Source organism: Ochotona princeps, chromosome 4 (assembly GCF_030435755.1).
Source record: "Ochotona princeps isolate mOchPri1 chromosome 4, mOchPri1.hap1, whole genome shotgun sequence".
Lineage (NCBI taxonomy): Eukaryota > Metazoa > Chordata > Mammalia > Lagomorpha > Ochotonidae > Ochotona > Ochotona princeps.
In genome coordinates this window covers 42,235,435-42,255,271 of record NC_080835.1, presented here as the reverse complement: position 1 = coordinate 42,255,271, position 19,837 = coordinate 42,235,435, and the positions used below count along the sequence as shown (strand labels likewise).

At 41.1% G+C, this 19,837-nt stretch overlaps 1 protein-coding gene across 2 annotated transcripts; it reads right to left on the bottom strand.

Annotated features, from left to right (window-relative positions):
- Positions 1–4,813: 4,813 nt before the first annotated feature.
- On the bottom strand, positions 4,814–16,540 carry LOC101521015 (vitamin D 25-hydroxylase). Of its 2 annotated transcripts, none has more exons than XM_004593756.2 (5): positions 16,293–16,540; positions 11,346–11,487; positions 6,608–7,240; positions 5,841–6,170; positions 4,814–5,090 (listed from the first exon to the last, which is right to left on the bottom strand). In XM_004593756.2, exons 1-5 carry the CDS (start codon positions 16,503–16,505, stop codon positions 4,915–4,917), a joined length of 1,494 nt encoding a protein of 497 aa, XP_004593813.2. In that variant the 5' UTR covers positions 16,506–16,540; the 3' UTR covers positions 4,814–4,914. The 2 variants fall into 2 exon arrangements, with proteins under 2 accessions (XP_004593813.2, XP_058519315.1); XM_058663332.1 differs by having other exon boundaries at positions 6,608–6,831; positions 16,293–16,429.
- Between the last annotated feature and the right edge of the window lie 3,297 nt (positions 16,541–19,837).

Here is a 19,837-nt window from a genome sequence, read left to right as displayed (position 1 = left end):
CATGTGCATTAGGTATATTCAGATTCAATCAGATTTCTGTATTTTCTGTTGTATTAACATTTTCTATTGCAGTTTTTAGCTTATATTTTCAATGTGTGTTGCAAAAGAAACATGTTTTGATTCTATTAAAATACTATTGTTGGGAACTAATTTTAAAATTATATAACTCCTAAATTACTGAACCCTCAGTAAATAGTAAACATGTATCAAAATAGTTAATACAAAGAAGCCCAAATGTATCTCTTTGAAACTATAATAGAAAGCGTATGTGAGCATATATCACATAATACATAATACTAATAGATGAAATCTAACTTGAGAAGTTGCAATTAGCCATAATTTTGACCTTAATTTGTAACTACTGACTCAAACTTTTCAAATTTTTTCACCATGAGCTTGCCTTTTAGTCACTAGTATTACAGATAGTTTAGTGCTATAATATACTTGTATGTTTACTGTCCTTATAGATCTACTTTTATAATTTGTTATTTGAAAGCTATTTTCTGTTATTCTAATTCGTTAATTGTCGGGGCTATTTGCTTTCTCTATTTCTATAAGAAATCTGGAGAATTCCTTAAGTAGCCAAAAATTTGCACTATTTCTCTCCGCATTATCTTAAATAGAACCAACTTCACAAAAGATGAGAGTCAGCTCTGCTTCCCTTTAGTCCCAAGGCTGTTACCGGCATTTTAGGGCCTGAGTGAGATGGCAGTGGCATTCACGAACAGCTTCTCAGAGGAAGGTATGTTACACTGAGAGTCAGAGTAGCTCAGACACGCCTGCCTGTATAGAATAATAGCACATACAGTGTACAGGGAAAGACAAAAGCGTCCCACACTGGAAGAATGAAAAGAACTTTAGGGTTGTTTGGATCATAATGCAAGGAGGAATAGCAGAGAAGGATTTAAGGGGCTTGTGCTTCAGCATAGTAGGCTAATCCTCCACTTACAAGTGCTAGCATCCCATATGGGGTGCTCATTTGTATCTCAACTGCTGCACTTTCTATCCAGCTTCCTGCTCATGGACTGTGAGAACAGCAGATGATGGCCAAACCCTCGGGCCGTTTTACCCACTTGGGAGACCCAAAGAAACTCCTCATTTCTGGCTTCAGATCAGCTGAGCTCCAGCCATTGCGGTCATTTGGGGAATGAACCAGAGGATAAAAGACCTCTATCTCTCCTTAAAATCTGCTTTTCAAATAAAAATATATGTTTATATTATTTTGTTATTTTTTGTAAAAGTACTTAAAAGTATGTTGTTCCCTTTAAGCTTTATTTGTAAAGGAAATGGGCAACAATCACGAAGGGTTTCATCTGAAAAACGGGAAGCGTCACTCAAGCAGCATTTCATTTTCAGTTGGTAAACAAAAATGTTTGAGGCCATTGCTTTGGACTAGGCCTACATCGAGCTCCAGGAGATCAGATCAAAATGGAGTCACTCACACTAAATGCCACAAGTAGATCCCATTTTTCCTGAAAGTAGATATCTGTCTACCCGAATTAGCATAAAAAAGACTAGGGCCATTTCCTTGTCCACCAGCAGCCCTGGTTTGAGTCCTGGCTGTTCCACTTCAATCCAGCTACCTGAAAAAGCAGCAGATACTGACCCAAGTGCTTGGGCCCCTGCACCAATGTAGAAGACCTGGTAGAAGCTCCTGGCTGCAGACCAGTTCCGCTCTGGCTGTTGGCAACCATCTGGGGAATGCATCGACAGACAAAAGATCTTTCTTTCTCTGTAACTCTACCTTCCAAATAAATAATAAGTATTTTTAAAGAATCCATCAAGGAGCTATTGCATGAAATGATAAGACCCAATCTTGTGACATTTCCGTTTTAGCCTTTATCAAGGCTTTATAGGAACTATGTTAGAAAAACAAATAGTCCTTTCAACAGAGAAAGGCCCTCTGCCACCCATGTGGGAGACCCCCAGGAAGCTCCTGGTTTTGCCTTGATCTAGCCATGGCTGTTGGAGCTACTGGAGAATGAGCCAATGATCAAAGATAGACCTTTCTCTCTGTCTTCCTTTCTCCGTGGCCTTTAAAATAAGTGAATAAATCACTTCTAAATGTGATTCTTATTTTCAGACCAGAGTAGTTCACCTTCTGGGTACTCTTACTATTTACTTGTGTAAGCCCCACAAATACTTTTTATAGTAAAGAAATTTTATTAAAACTAACTTAGAATTATATCTGCCATTATGTGGCACACCTGAATAGATGCAGCCATCAGTTATTCCATATTCTACCTTTTTTCCTCTTCTAATTTTGTTAGATGCATTATTCATACACTGTCAGAATGTAAAACATTTACCTATTTTGTCACGCTTCTCCTTTGTCTTAGCATTCTGTCTATATTTGTATTTAAATTTATTCCATATTCAATATAGTCCTTATCTTGTATTTCCCCATTCATCACTTGATTCGCTTAAAAGTACTCTTATCTTTGACTGATTGTTGGGTGACATGAATATTTAGGTGCAACATCAGACCACAATAAGTAGTCCCCAGTGTAAGATACAACTCACGTACAGCAGCACAGCTATGAGCGTATCGTTGGCAAAGTACTCTGTTCATTTTGATGTTTAATTCAACACTGGAAGGGAAATTCTAAAGGTGCACAAACATTAGGAGAAACTCTAGCAACAGAGACGGCAAACTCTTCATATGTTTACCTCCAAAGACTCGATCAGCTTGATTTTTTAAGGGTTTGTTTTTATTGGAAAGGTAAATTTTACAGAGAGAAGGAGAGACAGTGAGAGGTCATCCACCTGCTGGTTCACTTCCCAAACGGCTGTGATGGCTGGAGCTGAGCTGATCCTCAGCCAGGAGCCACAAACTTCTTCTGGGTCTCCCAAGTGGGTACAGAGGCCCAGGAACAATCCATTCCCTGCTGCTTTTTCCAAACCATAAGCAGGAAGCTGGATCTGAAGTAGAGCTGTTAGGACATGACCCAACATCACTCCTGCTGGCAGGTGGATGATTAGCCTGTTGAGCCACGACGCTGACTCTCAATCAGCTTTAATTTAAACTCCATGTGTGCTTTTAAAAAATAGCACAATCTTACCTGTTTAAGTATATGGAGTTTTAAGGGCACTAGAAACAATAGGAATATTACTGCAAAGCAAAATAAAGCCTCTCAATTCTTACTATTATTTACATCAGCTCAGTAAGTTGCTTTGTGAGTGAAGACTGTCAAGCCTCCAGAAGTACCAATCTGGGGAATTTAGCTTGCACTTTTATGAGAGTCATGCCAGTAAGTCAGGGAGATGTGCCAGCCAAAGAAAGAAAAACAAAAAACCAAAAACCAGAGCACTTGACTAGGTTTGTTTGTGAAGATTCAGAAAGGTAAGCTGAAAAGCTGTGTAGATTAGCAATTGAACCAGAGGAAAGGCCCAGGGAGACCGGTGTACAGTCTCCTGGTGCACAGCTTCTCCTTATGTTTGCTATTTTTGTTTAGATAATCCTGTAATCCCTAGATACCACATGCACATTAGGGGAAGGCAATGCCATCATTAATTCTTACAGCCAAGTGTATGTTCAGGCCTAAGTAAACCAGAAGCCCACTCACAAAACACAGCTTTAAGTTACAAACGAGCATAGAACTCAATACCTTTGGGACATGAAGAATAGCTTTCTGAGAGTACCTGAAAAGCTCCTCTGCTCTGCCAGAAACAATGCAAACTTGCTCTCTACTGAGGTAGGCAGGGCACATGTATTCCCGTGAGTCAGGCTTATCACCACCTAGAAGGCAGAGTGGATGGAGAAGGAGAAACACGATCTTCAGATACACCAGTGGAGGTTCTAGGCTATACTAATGCTAAAACTTCAATACTGTCACAGAGTTCGTGTTAGACACAGAGACGGAGTGATAGGAAACTATCCTCCATAGTTTTACTCCCTGGACACCTGCAAGCACCTGCAAAGCTGGGAGTTGAGGGTGGCAGAGACTTAGCTATTTGAAGCGTCACCCAGTGTCTCCGAGGATGCACATTAGTAGAAAACTGGAGTCAGGAGTCAAGCTGGAACTCAGCACAGGCACTCCAATATAGGATGTCCCAACCAGCTTCTTCACTGCTATGCCACATGCCTGTCCTTATATAAATAAAATTGCAATGGAAACATCTTAATTTATTGGCGGCACAAAGGTCCCTTATTTATAATACAGAAAATTGAAAATATTCAACAAACTAATGTTAAATCCATATTCGTAATAGCAGTTATTGCTACATGTACTTACTGTAAGGCAGTAATTATTTGTGAGCCAAATAAGAGCATGAGCTCTTAATGTACAACTGTAGAAAAAATGACAGTAAAAATTAGCTATCGATGGGTGACTAAACATTGCAGTTTGTTCATGATAGTCAGTCCTGACATAAATATTAATACCATGCCATAGTCTCAAGTGTCCGAAGATACAACTAAGGATGGGTCAGACTGAAGTCAGGAGACAGAAATTCCATCTGGGTCTCCCACTTGGGTGGTGGGGATTTGAGGACATAGGCCTTCATCTGCTGCTTTCCTAGGCACATTAGCAATAAACTGGATTGAAAATGTAAGAGCCAGGACTTGAATAGGCAAGTCAGCCCTCCAGCACACCAAAAGATTCGAGACATGAGAGTCCTAAGTGATGGCTTATCCTGCTGTGCCGTAATGCCTGCCCCACTTCTCAGCATCTTAGGGGACACCCGTCATTTCCACCTTTGTTTTCTACATCACAGAATTCTGTTAGAAGTCATGTAAGCTTGCAAAGAAGTTTATTGCTGATGCTTCTTATTGCTCTAGTACAGTTTTCACAGTCAAGTTCACGTTCATTTAGGCTCTATGATGCTGTGATTTTTTTGTCAAAACACATTGATTAAATGAGACCAAGCCTGAAGCACACATGTACCCTTTCTGATGAAAACATTCATGAACGTTCATCGTCTTTGAGCACAGATGAAGTAGGGTTGGGGCTGCAGTGTCATGCCTAACCTGGGCTTCAGGTTTGGAACTAATTCATGTGGAAAATGCAAATGAAACCGCTGAAGCAGTGCTGTAAAAAACAAGAACATTTCCATCCGTGCCAGCTGTTCTCCGAGACAATGTCTTCTCCCTAAACAGAAAAAGCAGTCATTTTTAAAAACCCAATATATTTACCAAAAATAATGTCTATGTTTGGATACCATTTAGTTAAATTTCGAATTTAAAGGAAATCACACTTACTAAAGGATTCTTTTTATCACAAAGAATAGAAATCGGCACTTGAGCCTCTAGAACCTATTCCTTTCCTTCCTTTTTAAAGATTTTAATGCAGGTTCCCTTGCATGTTGTAACAGTCTTACATATGCCATGGTAGATCGAATTTGAACTGACATTTTGTTCTTTAGATTCAAGGAATCCTATTTCATTTCATTTGACCAAATGAGCATCCTTCCCTAACCAAGAGTTTCTGGTCCATCTGGTCCATCTTTCTACTTAAATATAAGGTACACTCAACTAGAAGCCAAGAAACTAGATACTAGCTTCCCTTCAAATATTGAGTCTTATTCCTCTCTCGGTTTCAATTTCTCCAGCTACCTGTCACTGACAGCATCTACAAGACAAACTCCACCAAAAAGCTTCAGAAGAAGCCATTCCTTCACAACAGTTTATCTCTACTTAATAAGCTAAGGTTCATCTTGCATCGAAATAGGCATTCATCACCTCTAATTCAATCAATTCATTGATAAGGATCCATATTGCATTTTAGAGTAAATGGTAAGTATTAGCTTCTATGTTAGTATATTTCAGATAATACAATGCTATACAAGCTGAACCATCATTATATTTGAGCCCGGTTATGCCCAGGTAAAGCTTCTCTTACCTAGAGAAAAAGGAACCAAAGCTTCCTTCTTGGCAAAATGTCCACTGCTGTCTAGAAATCGCTCAGGATAGAATACTTCTGGGTCTCTCCAGTACTTCTCATCAAAGTGTACAGAGTAAAGATTTGTAATGACTGTTGTTCCTTTAGGAATGGAATAACCACATACAACTGCATCTTCGGAGGTTGCGTGGAAAATGCCTAGTGGAACTATATTACAAAACCTTAAAACTTCGTGCAAAACTGCCTCAGTATAAGGCATTCTGCACTTGTCGTCCCAAGAAGGCTTCCCATTGGGGCCCATAATTAAATCAATCTCTTTCTGAACTTGTCCTGTCAGAGAAAAAAGTGCTCCAGTTATTATGAAATTCTTAGATATCTAAAGCAGTGTCTTTGGGGGATAAATTATGATAAGCTACCATGACATGGGTACTAGAGACATTTTATATTGTGGGATGTATATTTTAACTTATGTTATATATACCAATTTAACACTAACAGAAGGTGATATTCTGTTAATTTAGTCATGAGACACAAAGAAACTAGGGTTGAGGCTCCAGAACTGCCACTTTCAGTCACTCACCCTTTTTCTTTATTTATAAAATGGTTCTAACAAAACTTACCTGAGAGCTTTTTCACATTTACTTCTTAGAAAATGGATCTGAAAATCCTTCACAACTATATTCAATGTTTCTTTTATTGGCTAGCACAAGGAAAAGTTCTGTACATATATGAGTCCAAGTTGAGGGGTAGGCACTGAGAATTCTCACCTTGAACATTTGGGTGAAGGGCCATGAGAAGAATCGCCCACCGTAGCACATTGGTTGTAGTTTCAGTTCCAGCAATGATGAGCTCGCCCACTGAGAAAACTAAGTTTTCTTTGGAGAAAGTACATGATGGATCATTTTTACCTTGATCCATCTCATCTAAATAAGCATCAACAAAATGTTGAGGTAACTGAGGCTGGCGTTTCACTGAAGCTTTTTCAATAAGTCTGGAGAGAAAATCATAAACCACATCTGCGTTTCTAAACAGCTGTTGATGTTTTCCAAAAGGGAAGATGCCAATCCATGGGAAAGCATTGTACAGGAAGACGGAAGCACTGGCAGCCAGCTCCACATTTTCACTAAATAACTCAATCATACGCTGGAAATCAGTGTCTTCATAAGAAAATCTTTCTCCAAAAATGATTAGGTTGGTTATGTTTGAAACAGCATTCGTTATTAATTGTTTAAAGTCAAATGGTCTACCCTTGCACGTTTCAATAGCATCAATTAAAAAAACTGTTTCTTCTAAGATTTTAGATTCAAAAGATTTTTGGCCATATCCAAAACTGCGAAAGCTGTTTACAGCTAATCTTCTGTGATCAACCCATCCTCTGCCATATCTGGAATTAAGTAAGCCTGAAATGAAAGTATCAAAAATATTATATAATTTCTAATGTATGACCTGGTTATCCCACTCCTTGGACTATATGAAATCTACATATGAGAAAGTGACCTGCAACCCCATATTTTTAGCAGTACAATTCACTAGAGAAAAGATGTGGAAACCACACAGATGCCCATCAAAAGAGGAATGGATAAAGAAACTGTGGTACCTCTACCTCATGGAATACAACTCAGCCATTAAAAAGAATGAAATTCTACCATTTGCAGCAAAATGATTCCAACTGGGGAACATAATGCTCAGTGAAATATATATAGTCCAAGGGGTGGGACTTAAATATACCTTGATATATATAAATATATAGATTTATAATATTAGACTATCTAAAATTGTCTATATCTACACTGCTATTAATAGACACCAATAGCAGAATGTTGAACTTACGACTATTGCTGAAGGACTATACTATCACAATAATGAATGGATGGCCAGTCATTTTTTCCCTTATCTTTCTTTACATCTAAATGGTTGGGTCCTGTTCTCTGCTGCTCATTAGTCAGACAATATTGTAAAAACCTGCCCACCTAACTAAGTTTGCAGGAAAGACCTACAATTCTCCTACCATAAAATCCTAATTGATTTTATTATTCAACTTTTACTATAAGCCTAATTCACATAAGACAAATTATTGAATGTTTCATAAAAATATCTCTTCTTCAAATAAACAATAAAAACATCCTTCTAGTATTAGAAATGTCCTATTCAACAGCTGAATTTCAGAATACAAATTTATTTTTGCTAAAGGCATATAATACTTAACAAGGAAGTTTTAACAAAGACAAAGGTAGACTGAATAAATAGTCAATATCATAGATTGCTTAAGTCAAAAGGAAGGAAAACATGAATGATCAAATTTTTCTGGTGTTGATACTATTTGCCTTACAATTTGTGCTATTCTAATATGGCTACAACGGAAAATTTCCCCCTTTAAAATCAACTGATATGCCTCCAAGGTCTACACTGAAGATATTTAAGAAGAAACATGGCATTTAACTACCAATATATGGAGGAAATATCACCATGGAGATCACAGGTACTAAGCCTCACTCTCCCTCATTTTTTCCCTTTCCGGAAAACGATGGCATTAACTGCTCAACTGACAATATTCAGAGTGCTCTAAATTAACTATCAAGAAGGAACACCAACATTTTCAGTATACATTTGTATACAATATATACTCTACTGGAATCATTCAGAATTGGAAGACATGTAAACCTATGATGAAAAACATCATGTTTTCATGCATACATGAAGCTCATTGAAAATTTGTATTTCAAAAACTTTTGTCCAACAATTTTTGAAAGATTTTATTTATTTGAAAGGCCTAGTTACAGAGAAGAAAGGAGACAGGGAGGGACATGTATCTTCCATCTACTGGATCACTCCCCACATGGCTGTAATGGTCAGAGTGGGGCCAGCACGAAGCAGGAGTTAGGAGTTAGGTATTTCTTCCAGGACTCCCACAGAGGGGCAGGACCCAAGGACTTGGACCATCTTCTGCTGCTTTCCCAGGCACATTAACAGAAAGTTGGATCAGAAGTGGAGCAGCCAGAAATCAAGCTGGCGAACATAGAGGCCCGGATTGTAGGCGGCAACTGGACCCACTATAGGAGGGCAGCAGCTCCTGTTCAATAACGTTTTAATTCAGAGCTTAAAAAGTTAAACATGTGTACATGGTTCTTTAGCACTACATAGAAATATTACATCCTCACAGTCCGTTCTCTTTTCTATACTCTTGAGTGATTATTCATACAACTAATATTCTTTCAGCATGTATTTATGGAGCAGGTATGATATTCTGGGCACACTGTTTAGGGAGTATCGGGTGATATATCAGGCAATTATTCCTTGCTCTCATAGAACTTAGATACTAGTAGAAGAGACAAACAACGAAGAAACAAATTAGATAGCAAAGTCAGAGGGAACTGCATGCAGAAGGCAACATTCGAGTAAAGACTTCAAGGAGATGAGGGAGGCCGTTAAAAGCATCGAAGCAAAAAGAATGCACACAGAGGAAGTATGTGGCAGAGAGGGTGGAGAGCACAGCAGTGGCGGGGGATGCATGCCTGCAGGACAGATCAACCAAGAGCACTGCTCTCCATGACCCCACATCAGCCACGCTGTGTGCCTGCACCACACCAAAAGCCCACTTTCCATTTCTGCATACAAGGCTAATGGTGGCTGCCATTTTGCAGCTTCAAGTTCAATACACATTTACTTCAACACAGCAGCATATTCTTTTCTTGCCCTTTACTGCTTTTTGCAATCATTATTTTATCTTCATGATACAAAGTATACAGAGTATAAATGTATAACTTTGAAAAAATATTTGTCTCAACAATTATTCTCATCATTATCATACTTGATTTTCATTTCTTTGAAAGTCTTCCATTATAACTGTGGTTTTTTTCTTTGACCTAAATTTTATTTAGAGGAATTAAGATGCTAGACATTTGCTTTTCATTTCTACTTTTCAGTATTATTGTTTTCTGGCTCAATAATTTGGTTTTTAAAATGCTACTATCTTTGAATTAGTGATTTAATATAGAATTCTAACTTTTTATTCTCTTTATTTTTAGCATATGTAAATAAGTTATTCCCGTTTCTTTTTAAAAAATTAAGTATGAGTCACTAAATTAAGACAGCCAGGACATTTAGATTGTAAGAATTCTTGGTGTTGGATCCATGAGCCCCAGAGTTGGGAGGTCAGGCATGGCCCAGGTCACCTGGTTCAGGTCTATGAGCCCACCTAAGAGAACTGGCCCTCCCCATATAGAGGATGGAGTGCTGGATGGCAGACCATGGTGCACACTGAGGATATGGTAGCTCATGGGGGCCTGCAGAGGACATCTGCAGAGGACATAGCAGAGAATGGAGAACAGAACATATGGACAACTAATCCCAGCCAAATAATGACAGCAATTGGGCAATTGGAGACTAAGGTTGATGGTGTCAGCCAAGGGACATTGGTTAGGATTTCTCATCCATAGATTGCTGAGATCAACAGCATTTCAAAACTATTACATCCACCTGGGCAGAACCTTCGGAACATATACTATTGTGACCCTGGGTTGACATCAGGTGGCCTTTCCTCATTCTTGGGTACTGGGATGGTTGAAAGGTTGGGTATGGCCTATCCCCCTCCTTTTCCCTCCCCCCAGAAATGGGAAAAAGAACTAGAAAGCTTGGAAACAATGATCACACCCACCTCTCCCTAACCTTAGATCTTTTCCACCCTGATCAACTATGTAAGCATCATCTAAAATAATAATAATAATAATAATAATAAATAGTAAAAGTTATTATACTACAATGGTAAAACCATTACTTCTGTGTCTAGACTTTATGTTCTCTGTTGCTGCTTTCTTCTTACCAATTCTGACAACTTTTAGACTTCCTCCCTTGATGACTACAGAATCATCCAACACTACACTGATCACCACCAAACTACCCAGAATGAATACTTCTTTTCACAGCCCATAACTCTCCTTTACATATCCTAATGATTAAGAAAGTCTGCTTCAGGCTTTGTAACCTTATAAGAAAGAAAAATTGTAGTAAAAATGCCAGCATTTACTCCAGACTTGCTGAGACTTGCTTGACAAAGGGGCACTTCTGATTCGAGTGTTTGTGAATGTGTGTCATTTTTTCATAATATTTGTAGATATTATGCACTAATTCTTTAAAACATTTTTTTCTAGAGAGAATTATAGGTACTTGCCCCCCATAGTGCCACTGACTCCATGGTATTTTTCATATATTGTATTTGATCAACATGATTGATTACCTGTTTCAAATCATCCACAAGTCTACCCAGTAAAACATTACTTTCAGAAGTCACTAAAACAGGATTATCGAAGATTTAGAATTTACTAGTCTAAAATATGAGTGCAATAAACTCTGGAAGGTCCTCAAATTCTAAATTTTCTAAGTATATAAAAGTAAATACTTTTCCGTTAATCAGCATATAAATACTCCCAGCTCTAAGCACCAAAAATACTTAAAACAAGAATATGGTTCAAAATAGCCTAATAAATAAACAGATGACGAGAAACATACCTCCCATTTTTGTCATCTTCATGAATAAAGGAAGACATGGCCTGTCAGCAAAAACTTCACTTTGATGAACAAGGCATTCCTTTACTACATCATAGCCATTTAGAACCACAGCTGATATGCCTCCAAGATCTAAGCTGAAGATCTTTGAGCAGAAAAAAGAAACATTGAATTGGTGGAATGTAATGAAAAGATGATCATGGCACATCCCAGATGCTAGGCCCCACTCTTTGTGCTTGCCTCCCTGAAAATGAAGGCATGTATTACTCAGCTGAGGATGCTTGCAGAGCTCTGTCTCAACAGAGCATGCCAAAGAGCGACTTTATCACACTACTCAGTTTCTAGAGCCAGAGTTATAGGGCTATGAGAGAGAGAGAGAGAGAGAGAGAGAGAGAGAGAGAGAGAGAGAGAGAGAGAGAGAGAAATCTTGCATTCACTGATTCACTTTCCGAACAGCTGGAGCTGGGCCAGGCCAAAGCCAGGAGCAAGCAGTTTCTTCTAGGTTTCACACCTGGGTACAAGGGCCTTAGCACCTGGGTCACCCTCCACTACTTTCCCAAGTGCACTAGCAGGAAGCCAGATGGGAAGTAGAACAGCTGGGTTTCAAACCTGTGCCCATATGGAATACCGCTACTGCAGGTGGTAGCTTTAGTCACTATACCACAACGCTAGTTCCATGAAGTCATAATCTTACAAATGGTACAATGAGAGGAATACTGGACGTGAGGAGCCTTAACTGCATGTAAGGTCCAGGAAGCACACTTGTCCTTTTGTGGCTTTGCTGTTGAAAGAGCTTTTTATTTATCTAAATAAATCTGCTCTGTTAAGATTCATTCCACCTTAAAATATTCAATGATATCTAGAAATCTCCTTTTTCTTTCAAGATTAAGGAGGGAACAGCACCATCCATTATTACCCCAGGCTTTCTTTTTAAGATTTTATTTATTTTTTCTTGGTAAATCAGATTTACAAAGAGAAGGAAAGACAGAGAAGACTCTTCAATTTGCTGGTTCACTCTCCAAGTGGCCCCAGAGACTGGAGCTGAGCTGATCCATAGCCAGGAGCCAGGAGTTTCTTCTGAGTTTCCCATGCAGGTGCCAGGTCCCAAGGCTTTGGGCTGCCCTTGACTGCTTTCCCAAGTCACAACCAGGGAGCTGAATGGGAAGTGTGTAGCAGTCGGGATATGAACAGGCACCCACTGGGGATCCCGGTGCATGCAAAACGAGGACTTTAACCACTAGGCTACCATGCTGGGTCCCCTATTATTCTTGAATGTTCCACAGAATATTATTCAGTGTCTTGCAAAAAAGTTCACAATCAATATTTGCTACAAAAACAAATTAATACATTATCAATTTCATTTGTTTTAACGGAGTTATCTTATTGTCATTAGCCTAAAAACAATCCAACAAAGCCATATAAATTGATTTTGCTATCTAGCGAGAATCTAGATTAAAGTCACAAGAGAAGTTTAACCATTCACAATGAATCCCCAAGGAAATGCAAGGCAAGGGAGAAGCAAAGCACACTTCTAACGAAGATTGCCTTTAAAATGAATGTGGACATCCTTTGGACTGGGACCTTCAAGAATTACAGAGCAGAACTGAATTCACAGGCCACACAAAAGCAGATGTCGTTTCAACTGACAGAAGCAATTGTGGTATCCAGGTATTTTCATATAAACACACGTCTAAAAGACAGTGAAAAAGTAAGGTTCTATTTACAAACTATTCCTCTAAGCAACTTTCAGCGACGTCCAGAAGTACAGGTGATAATAGTCTCCTACTTTTAAAAGGTGCAGTACATTAACAGTAATTTTGAGGTTTCAGCAGAATTGGGAAATAGCTCTATGATAATGGGAGACCTTTAGGGTTGTTCCACAACTAGGGTAAAGATCAAATGTCTCTGTAGCTTGAAGAATAAATGTTTGGGGCCAGCACTGTGGTGTGGCGGATAAAGAAACCACCTGCCAGAACAGAATCCCATATGGGTACAGGTTCCTTTTCCAGCTGCTCTGCTTCCAACCCAGCTCCTTGATAATGGCCTAGGAAAAGCAGCAGAAGGTGGCTCAAGTGTTTGGGCCCTTACCACCCACGTGTGTAACCCAGATGAAGCCCTTGGCTCCACGCTGTGGCCTGGCCCATCCCTGGCTATTGTGGCCATCTGGGGAATGAACCAATGTATGGACAATACCACCCCCACCCACTAACACTTTCTAATAAATAAGCACTTTTTTTAAAAGATGCATTTTTTTTTTCTGGAAAGTCAGAGTTGCAGAGAGAGAGAGAAGGAGAAATAGAGATCCTCCATCCACTGGCCCACTACCCAAACAGCTGAGCTGGTCTGAAGCTGGGAGAAGGGGGCCTCCTCTAGCTGCCCTACGTGGATGTAGGAACCCAAGGCCTCAGGCCATCCTCTGCCACCTTCCCAGGCCACAAATAGGCAACTGGATTGGAAACGGAGCAGCAGGGACTAGAACCGGTGCCCACTGAAGACGCTGAGACTTCAGGAAGAGGACTAGTTTGCTAAGAAAATGCTGGCCCCCTAATAAATACATCTTTAAAGAAAAAAAAAAGGAGTTAATGTCTGTAGACTATCAGTTTAACTCTAAGTTAAAGCCAAACACTGTCTCCTCTTCAGTGCATAGATCTATCACTTTTGCTCTTTAGTGACTCTCCTCTGCCCCTTTGCATTTCTTAGCACAGGTTAAAGCTATTTGATTTGTGGTAAAGCGTGTTCTTTGCAAGGAGCACAGCAGGCACCAACAATAAAACTAAGTACTCATGCCAAATTTTTGCCATTGAACCAGACCTACGGATGTCAGTATGACAGTCTTCCAGCACATTTATAATTTTAGTTGTAACTGATATGGAGGGGGTCTCTTAGCAGATTAGATAGTGGCCAATTACATGGAATTAACTTCATCCCCTCACCTATCAGCCTGATAAACCCACCTTCCCAGAATGCACTTCTGCCTTACTAGGGACCACAAAGGATATAGTATGCCACGTGGAAGTCCAGCTCCGCGTGAAGACGCCTTACACATCCAAGAAAGCGTCATGCATTCTAAGACCCCGCCCGATCGTTCATTCAGGTAAGATTCCACCTCTACCTCACAGGAGACTGATAAGAGGCTCTCTTGCCCTTGACCGTGCTTGGGACCCTACTCTTACAGGTATTTCTTCATGTGGGGTGGCTCAAATTCATACATGAAGTATATTTGCTCTGTAACAGTTAAATAAACTTTTCATTTATGCACTGTATTATGCCTCCGTTTTTAATTCTTTTAATCTTTAAGAACCTAATTCTTTAATTCTTTAATCTTTAGGTCAAGAACCTAAAGATGAAAATACCTAGACCCATAGTATAATCTATCATGAGAGGAGACTTAAGTTACCCCTTCCTGAAAAGAATATTCACAGTTAATAAATACAGAGTTCCTTTCAGTTCAAACATTTAGGTTCGAAAACTTCATTTCCAAGCATTTTAAAATTTGTTTAAATTTAAATTATATAGAGAGATAGGAAGCAAGGCCATATATAAATAAGTCATGGGACTAGCAACTTACTATTTTTAATTACTATTATTCTAACTACCCAGATAAAGAAAAATTAAGATTCAGTAAAGGTTTGGGTTTTATCTGAAAGAGGAGGACTGAAGCTGTTCTTATGTTTTCACATCTAGAGATTTCTCCAAAATATTATGCTTTTTTACCAGCATATCAGAGAGGTCAAATATATTAAAAACACATCACAGAAATAAATTCTGGAGACTGGGGGTGGGGACAAAACTTAACACTATATATATATATATATATATATATAGTCTAAATCCAGCTTCTCTTTGCAAGGATATCTTTAGCAATGCAAACCACTATTGGGTTGCAGAACCCTGAAATCAATTAGAAAAAATGGTGTTAAGTATGGATTTTAGCAGCAATCTGAAATACAATCGCCAACCAGCCCTGTATTTTTCCTTCAAGAGCTTAACCAAGTTATTTTTGGTCATTTGATTTCTCTCTTCTACTAGATTGTTAATTCCATCTCTTCATTCTTAGCACCAGGACACAGCCTGGCTGCTTCAGGCACGTAAATGAGTCTAAACAAAACGCACAGACGTTTCAGCCACAGCCGGTGCTCTGGAAACTTTTGCCTTCTTTTCACATAAGGTCAAACGCAGGTAATGCATCCCTGTCTTTTCCGCAGGGGAGTCACTGAGCTTTCCTGTGCTTAAGTTTTTCTTGTCCAAAAACGGGAAAACCAGGAACATCTATCTCACTGGGTGGCTATGAATTCTAAACCAGTTAACAAGTTCTCCATGAGACCAGTATACAGGAGGCATCATATACATACAAATGTTACTGGGGATGTTCCGGTCAATCGGAACACCAGCCACTCGGAGCTGCAGGGCTCCCGTTTTGTCAACATTGGTTCTATTCCCACTTCTCCCGTTTACCATGGCCAGGGACATTCACTTGCATTCTGCTTTTAATCCACACAGCAAACGCCTACATCCGTTATTTCTTGGTTAATAGCAAACCTCGAAGAAACTTCCCATTAACCATGAACTAACTAGGTTCCAGGTCGCGGAATGCCTCGACGTCGCACGAGCCAAGCTGTGGACTCAACCCCAGGCCTGCAGCCGGCGCCGGGCCTACCCGGGGGCCACACGGCGCAGGCGCGGCAGCTCGAGCTCCGGGCCGGGAAACTCGGGCCCGCAGCGCCTCCCAGCGTCCGGCCGCAGCGGCGCGGCTGCCGGCGAGGAGCCACCGGTGAGGAGCCGCGGGGTCGCGCCCGGCGGTGGGTTCTCCTCAGCCTAAAGGAGCCGCTGTGCCTTTCCTCTCAGCTACTCGGAGCTGGGCCTCCAGGGCATCCGGAAGGAAGACCCAGGCCAGCCCCGAGGACCGCACGGCGGCCCTCCCTGCTCGCGGCCCGTCGGTCGCGGCTGTACCTCGCCGTACACTTGGCTCTGCTTTCTCATGTAGACATGAGGAAGGTCTGCGGAGGCCGCCAGGGAGTAGATGTTGCCGAGGAAGGGCAGCCCCGGCGGCCCCGGGGGAAAGCCCGCCGGCCGCCTCTGCTTCAGCCCCAGGGCGAGGAGCAGCAGCAGGAGCAGGCCGCCCAACGCCGCCGCGCACACCTCCACGCCCGGAGATGTCCACATGGCCGGGCTGCGGACCCCAGTGCCGGGCTGAGCGGGGCGCGCCCTTCAGCCCTGCCACCCTCTCGTGGCCTGCTTTCCTGAGGTCCCGCCCTTGCTGTACGGCCATTGGTCACCTCGAATGTAGGGCGATCTGCCCCTTAGGGCTCTCGGGGCAGCTACTTCCAGGCTGTGCCCACTCACAGTCCAGCTTTGCTACCCTTTGTATTTGGCGGGGTTGAACCCCCAAACCAACCTAGCAGGCAACCTAGCCTAGGCACCGGGGCCTTGGGGACTCGGGTCTACTTATTTCAGACTAGATAAAACGAAAGCACTGCAGGTTTTAGCTGGGCCTGATAATTTTTCCAATTTCCATTAGAGAATCGACTCCTGTTCTGTCTTATTCATCTGTTTTTTTTTTTCTTTTATAAGGCATTATTTTTTGTGATTCCTCAAGAATTTTAATGATTGTGTAGTGTTTATGCAGTTAACTCGGTTACCTGTCTTTTCCCTTCTCTGCTTGTTGGCAGTCACAGAGGACTCTTGATGCTGCAATTGCTCCGGAATAGTACTGAAGTTTTCTGCCTATACAACTTACAACTAAACAACGGACTGCCTACTGAGTTGGGGGTTCTGACAGCTGCCCTGTAGTTATGATTTAAAATTGGTGAGAATTTCGTGGTTTTTTTCCACTTAGGCCTCATGGGTACAACAATGTTTATTGGGAGCCTACTTTATGCAGGTGTCATAAGCAGTGGGATTATAGGTTAAAAAAAAACAGCAACGAAGTCCCTACAGGATATGTTTTAGAGAAAATCCACTTAGAGAATAGCTACTTACTGCTTATTACAAATGCCTTATCTATTCCCCTTAGAGAGTTCTTAAAATTGTTTTTAATTGGTTGTGAGAACAGCCTCACCCAGCCATTCAAAGGCTCCACTCAGGCTCAGGCAATGCAGTAAAACCAAAAGACTTCACACCTGGGATGGTTTAAGCAAATTATTTATGTTCTAACATGGATGACCCTTCCCCTGGTCCCACTGGCTGAGTAACTAGGTGATTACAATCTTAGCAGCATTTGCTTAAGCTGTTTTGGTCACTAACATCCTGTTTGCCTAAGATCTTTTAGGTGCGTGTAACCAACTTTTAGTTGTCTGCAAGCTGTTGTCTACTCACAGCTTAACGTCTTTGAAAATGAACCAAATGTTAATCTCTTATGTCAGTCAAGAAATTGTTTAGTAGGATGGAAAAATATTAGTACAAAATTATTGCTAAAGTTAGCCTCTGACGTTACAGTGGCAGGTGTGGAAGCATGCTGCTGATGCCCAGGATCGGGGACTGCCACCAGCCAGACACATGAGGTCAACCTTGCCTTCCCTGACTGCATCAGCTCTGCAGGATGTGATCTGGCCACAGGCTATAACGCGGCACAGGTACTTGATTCATGTATGACCACATTCTATCTTTTCACAAAGGACTAATTTTCATTTCAGAAATGTCTCCCAATACACTCAAGGAATATTCCTTTCTTGGTTTTCTTTCCTTGGCTACGTTAGCAGAGGAAGGCTGAGTTACCCCGATTCAGCTGCTGTTTGACTGCGCTGATCAGATGGCCCTCCTGGTCCGTCAGGCGCTTCTTGGGTGGGGATGAGTTTCTCCTGATAACTGAAAGCCTTTCAGAACACACAGCTTTCCTGGTAACTATTTCTTATATCCTCAGTGCCCAGGTTAAGGCAAATAGCTCCTTGTGTTCCCTCTCCTTGCATTTGCTTTTTGGTTGAAAATGAATAAAAATGTTTGTGGCTTTTATCGCTGTGATGATGTTGGCAGTAACCAGGTGTAAAGAATTTTGCTGTTTCATGTCAGATGTCCCAGTTTCAGTGTTAAGGGTGGGCCAGGCGAATAACCTGTGCAGCCTCTGCCACTCCTGTGTGCAGAATGGTTGTAGATTCAACAGCGAACCCCGTGGCTGTGTTACAAGGACAGTTCCTCTTTCAGCCTTTGGGAGCCTTATCTCTAGTACTCAGCCCAAGGGGTAGGATCAGGTGAGAGTGTCCTGCAGGCCTCTGCCAGTTCTTGGATGGCTGCAGCCCTGGCCAGGGCCCTGGGTACTCGTGAGCTTTGCACTTCCCCAGCACAGAATTATGCAGTGAGTGCAAATTTGCCTCTGTGCACTTTGCATTGCATGCACTCATGGTATATTTCGTTGAAATGGAAGTGGGAGTCAAAAGAAATTTCAAGCCGAACTAAACTGTACTGGAGCCTAAGACAAAACAAAAATAATCAATGATACTGATCTGATCTTATTAGAAATTTAGTATCTCATTCATCATGGGCTTTTGTTTAATTTTTATTTTAATGTGTTACATTGAAATAATGTCTTTATTACTGTAGTCTCTGATGCTGTTTTGAATTTTGCTACCAAAGTGGACTGTTTACCCTAGTCCTGGGTTTTCAGAAGAAGTGTATTACAAAGCAGTATGTTGGAACTGGGTTTGCATACTTGATTGCCGCAATGTTGTTACGAGGCAGGCACTGAGATGGGGTGGCAGGCCAATGGCATCCTCGAGCGGGGTTCAAGGAGCCTATTATGACGCCACAAAAATGAATCTCCTACTCCATTGCCTTAAATTCAGTCTTTATATATTCGTTTATTTGGGTTAAACATTCCCTGAAACAGACTGAGTTGGAAAATACAAACCCTAGTGACAAGAGAGTAGAGTGATAAAAAGTTTCTAGAACTGTACTTATGTACAAAGGAGCTTAGCCCAACACTCAGACAGGACAGAATGGGAGGCATGATGTCACTGGTCTGCTGGAGGGGGCCGTGTTGTGATGACGATGGTGATGAGTATTTAAGAAACAAATGCAGAAACAGAAATGAAAGTTTCAGTAAGTAAAATCCTTTCGTTTCGGGCTCGGCAGTGTGGCCTGGTGGCTAGGGTCTTCGCCTTGATCCCATATGACCGCTGGTTCTAGTCCCGGCAGCTCCACTTCCTCTCTGTCTCTCCTCCTCTCAGTATATCTGACTTTGTAATAAAAATAAAATAAATCTTTAAAAAAAAAATCCTTTCGTTTCGTAGTTCTCCCAACGCTAGAATGACTTGGAACCAAGAGCTATTCCTGCCATTTCCTAGGTAGATTGGCTTAAACCCCCTGACACTTCTCCCCTCTAGTTTCCCACTGGACCATTTTCTGTTCTTAGCATGTCTTATTCCTTACCTTGTATTTACATAGATTGGAACTAGAAAAGCGGATGAATAACTGGCTACTTTGTTGATAACCTTTTCCAAATGTAGCAACTGTTTTTCCCCCTTTGGGGAGGGAAAGTGAACTCAGGGAGACATGTAAATTGG

Excerpts from the sequence above, each read along its gene's own strand:
- LOC101521015 (XM_004593756.2), bottom strand. The coding sequence starts at position 16,505 with ATGTGGACATCTCCGGGCGTGGAGGTGTGCGCGGCGGCGTTGGGCGGC. Across the intron at positions 11,488-16,292 it reads AGAGCCAAGTGTACGGCGAG|ATCTTCAGCTTAGATCTTGG; the intron begins GTACAGCCGCGA and ends TTCTGCTCAAAG. Across the intron at positions 6,171-6,607 it reads CCTTCACCCAAATGTTCAAG|GACAAGTTCAGAAAGAGATT; the intron begins GTGAGAATTCTC and ends TTTCTCTGACAG.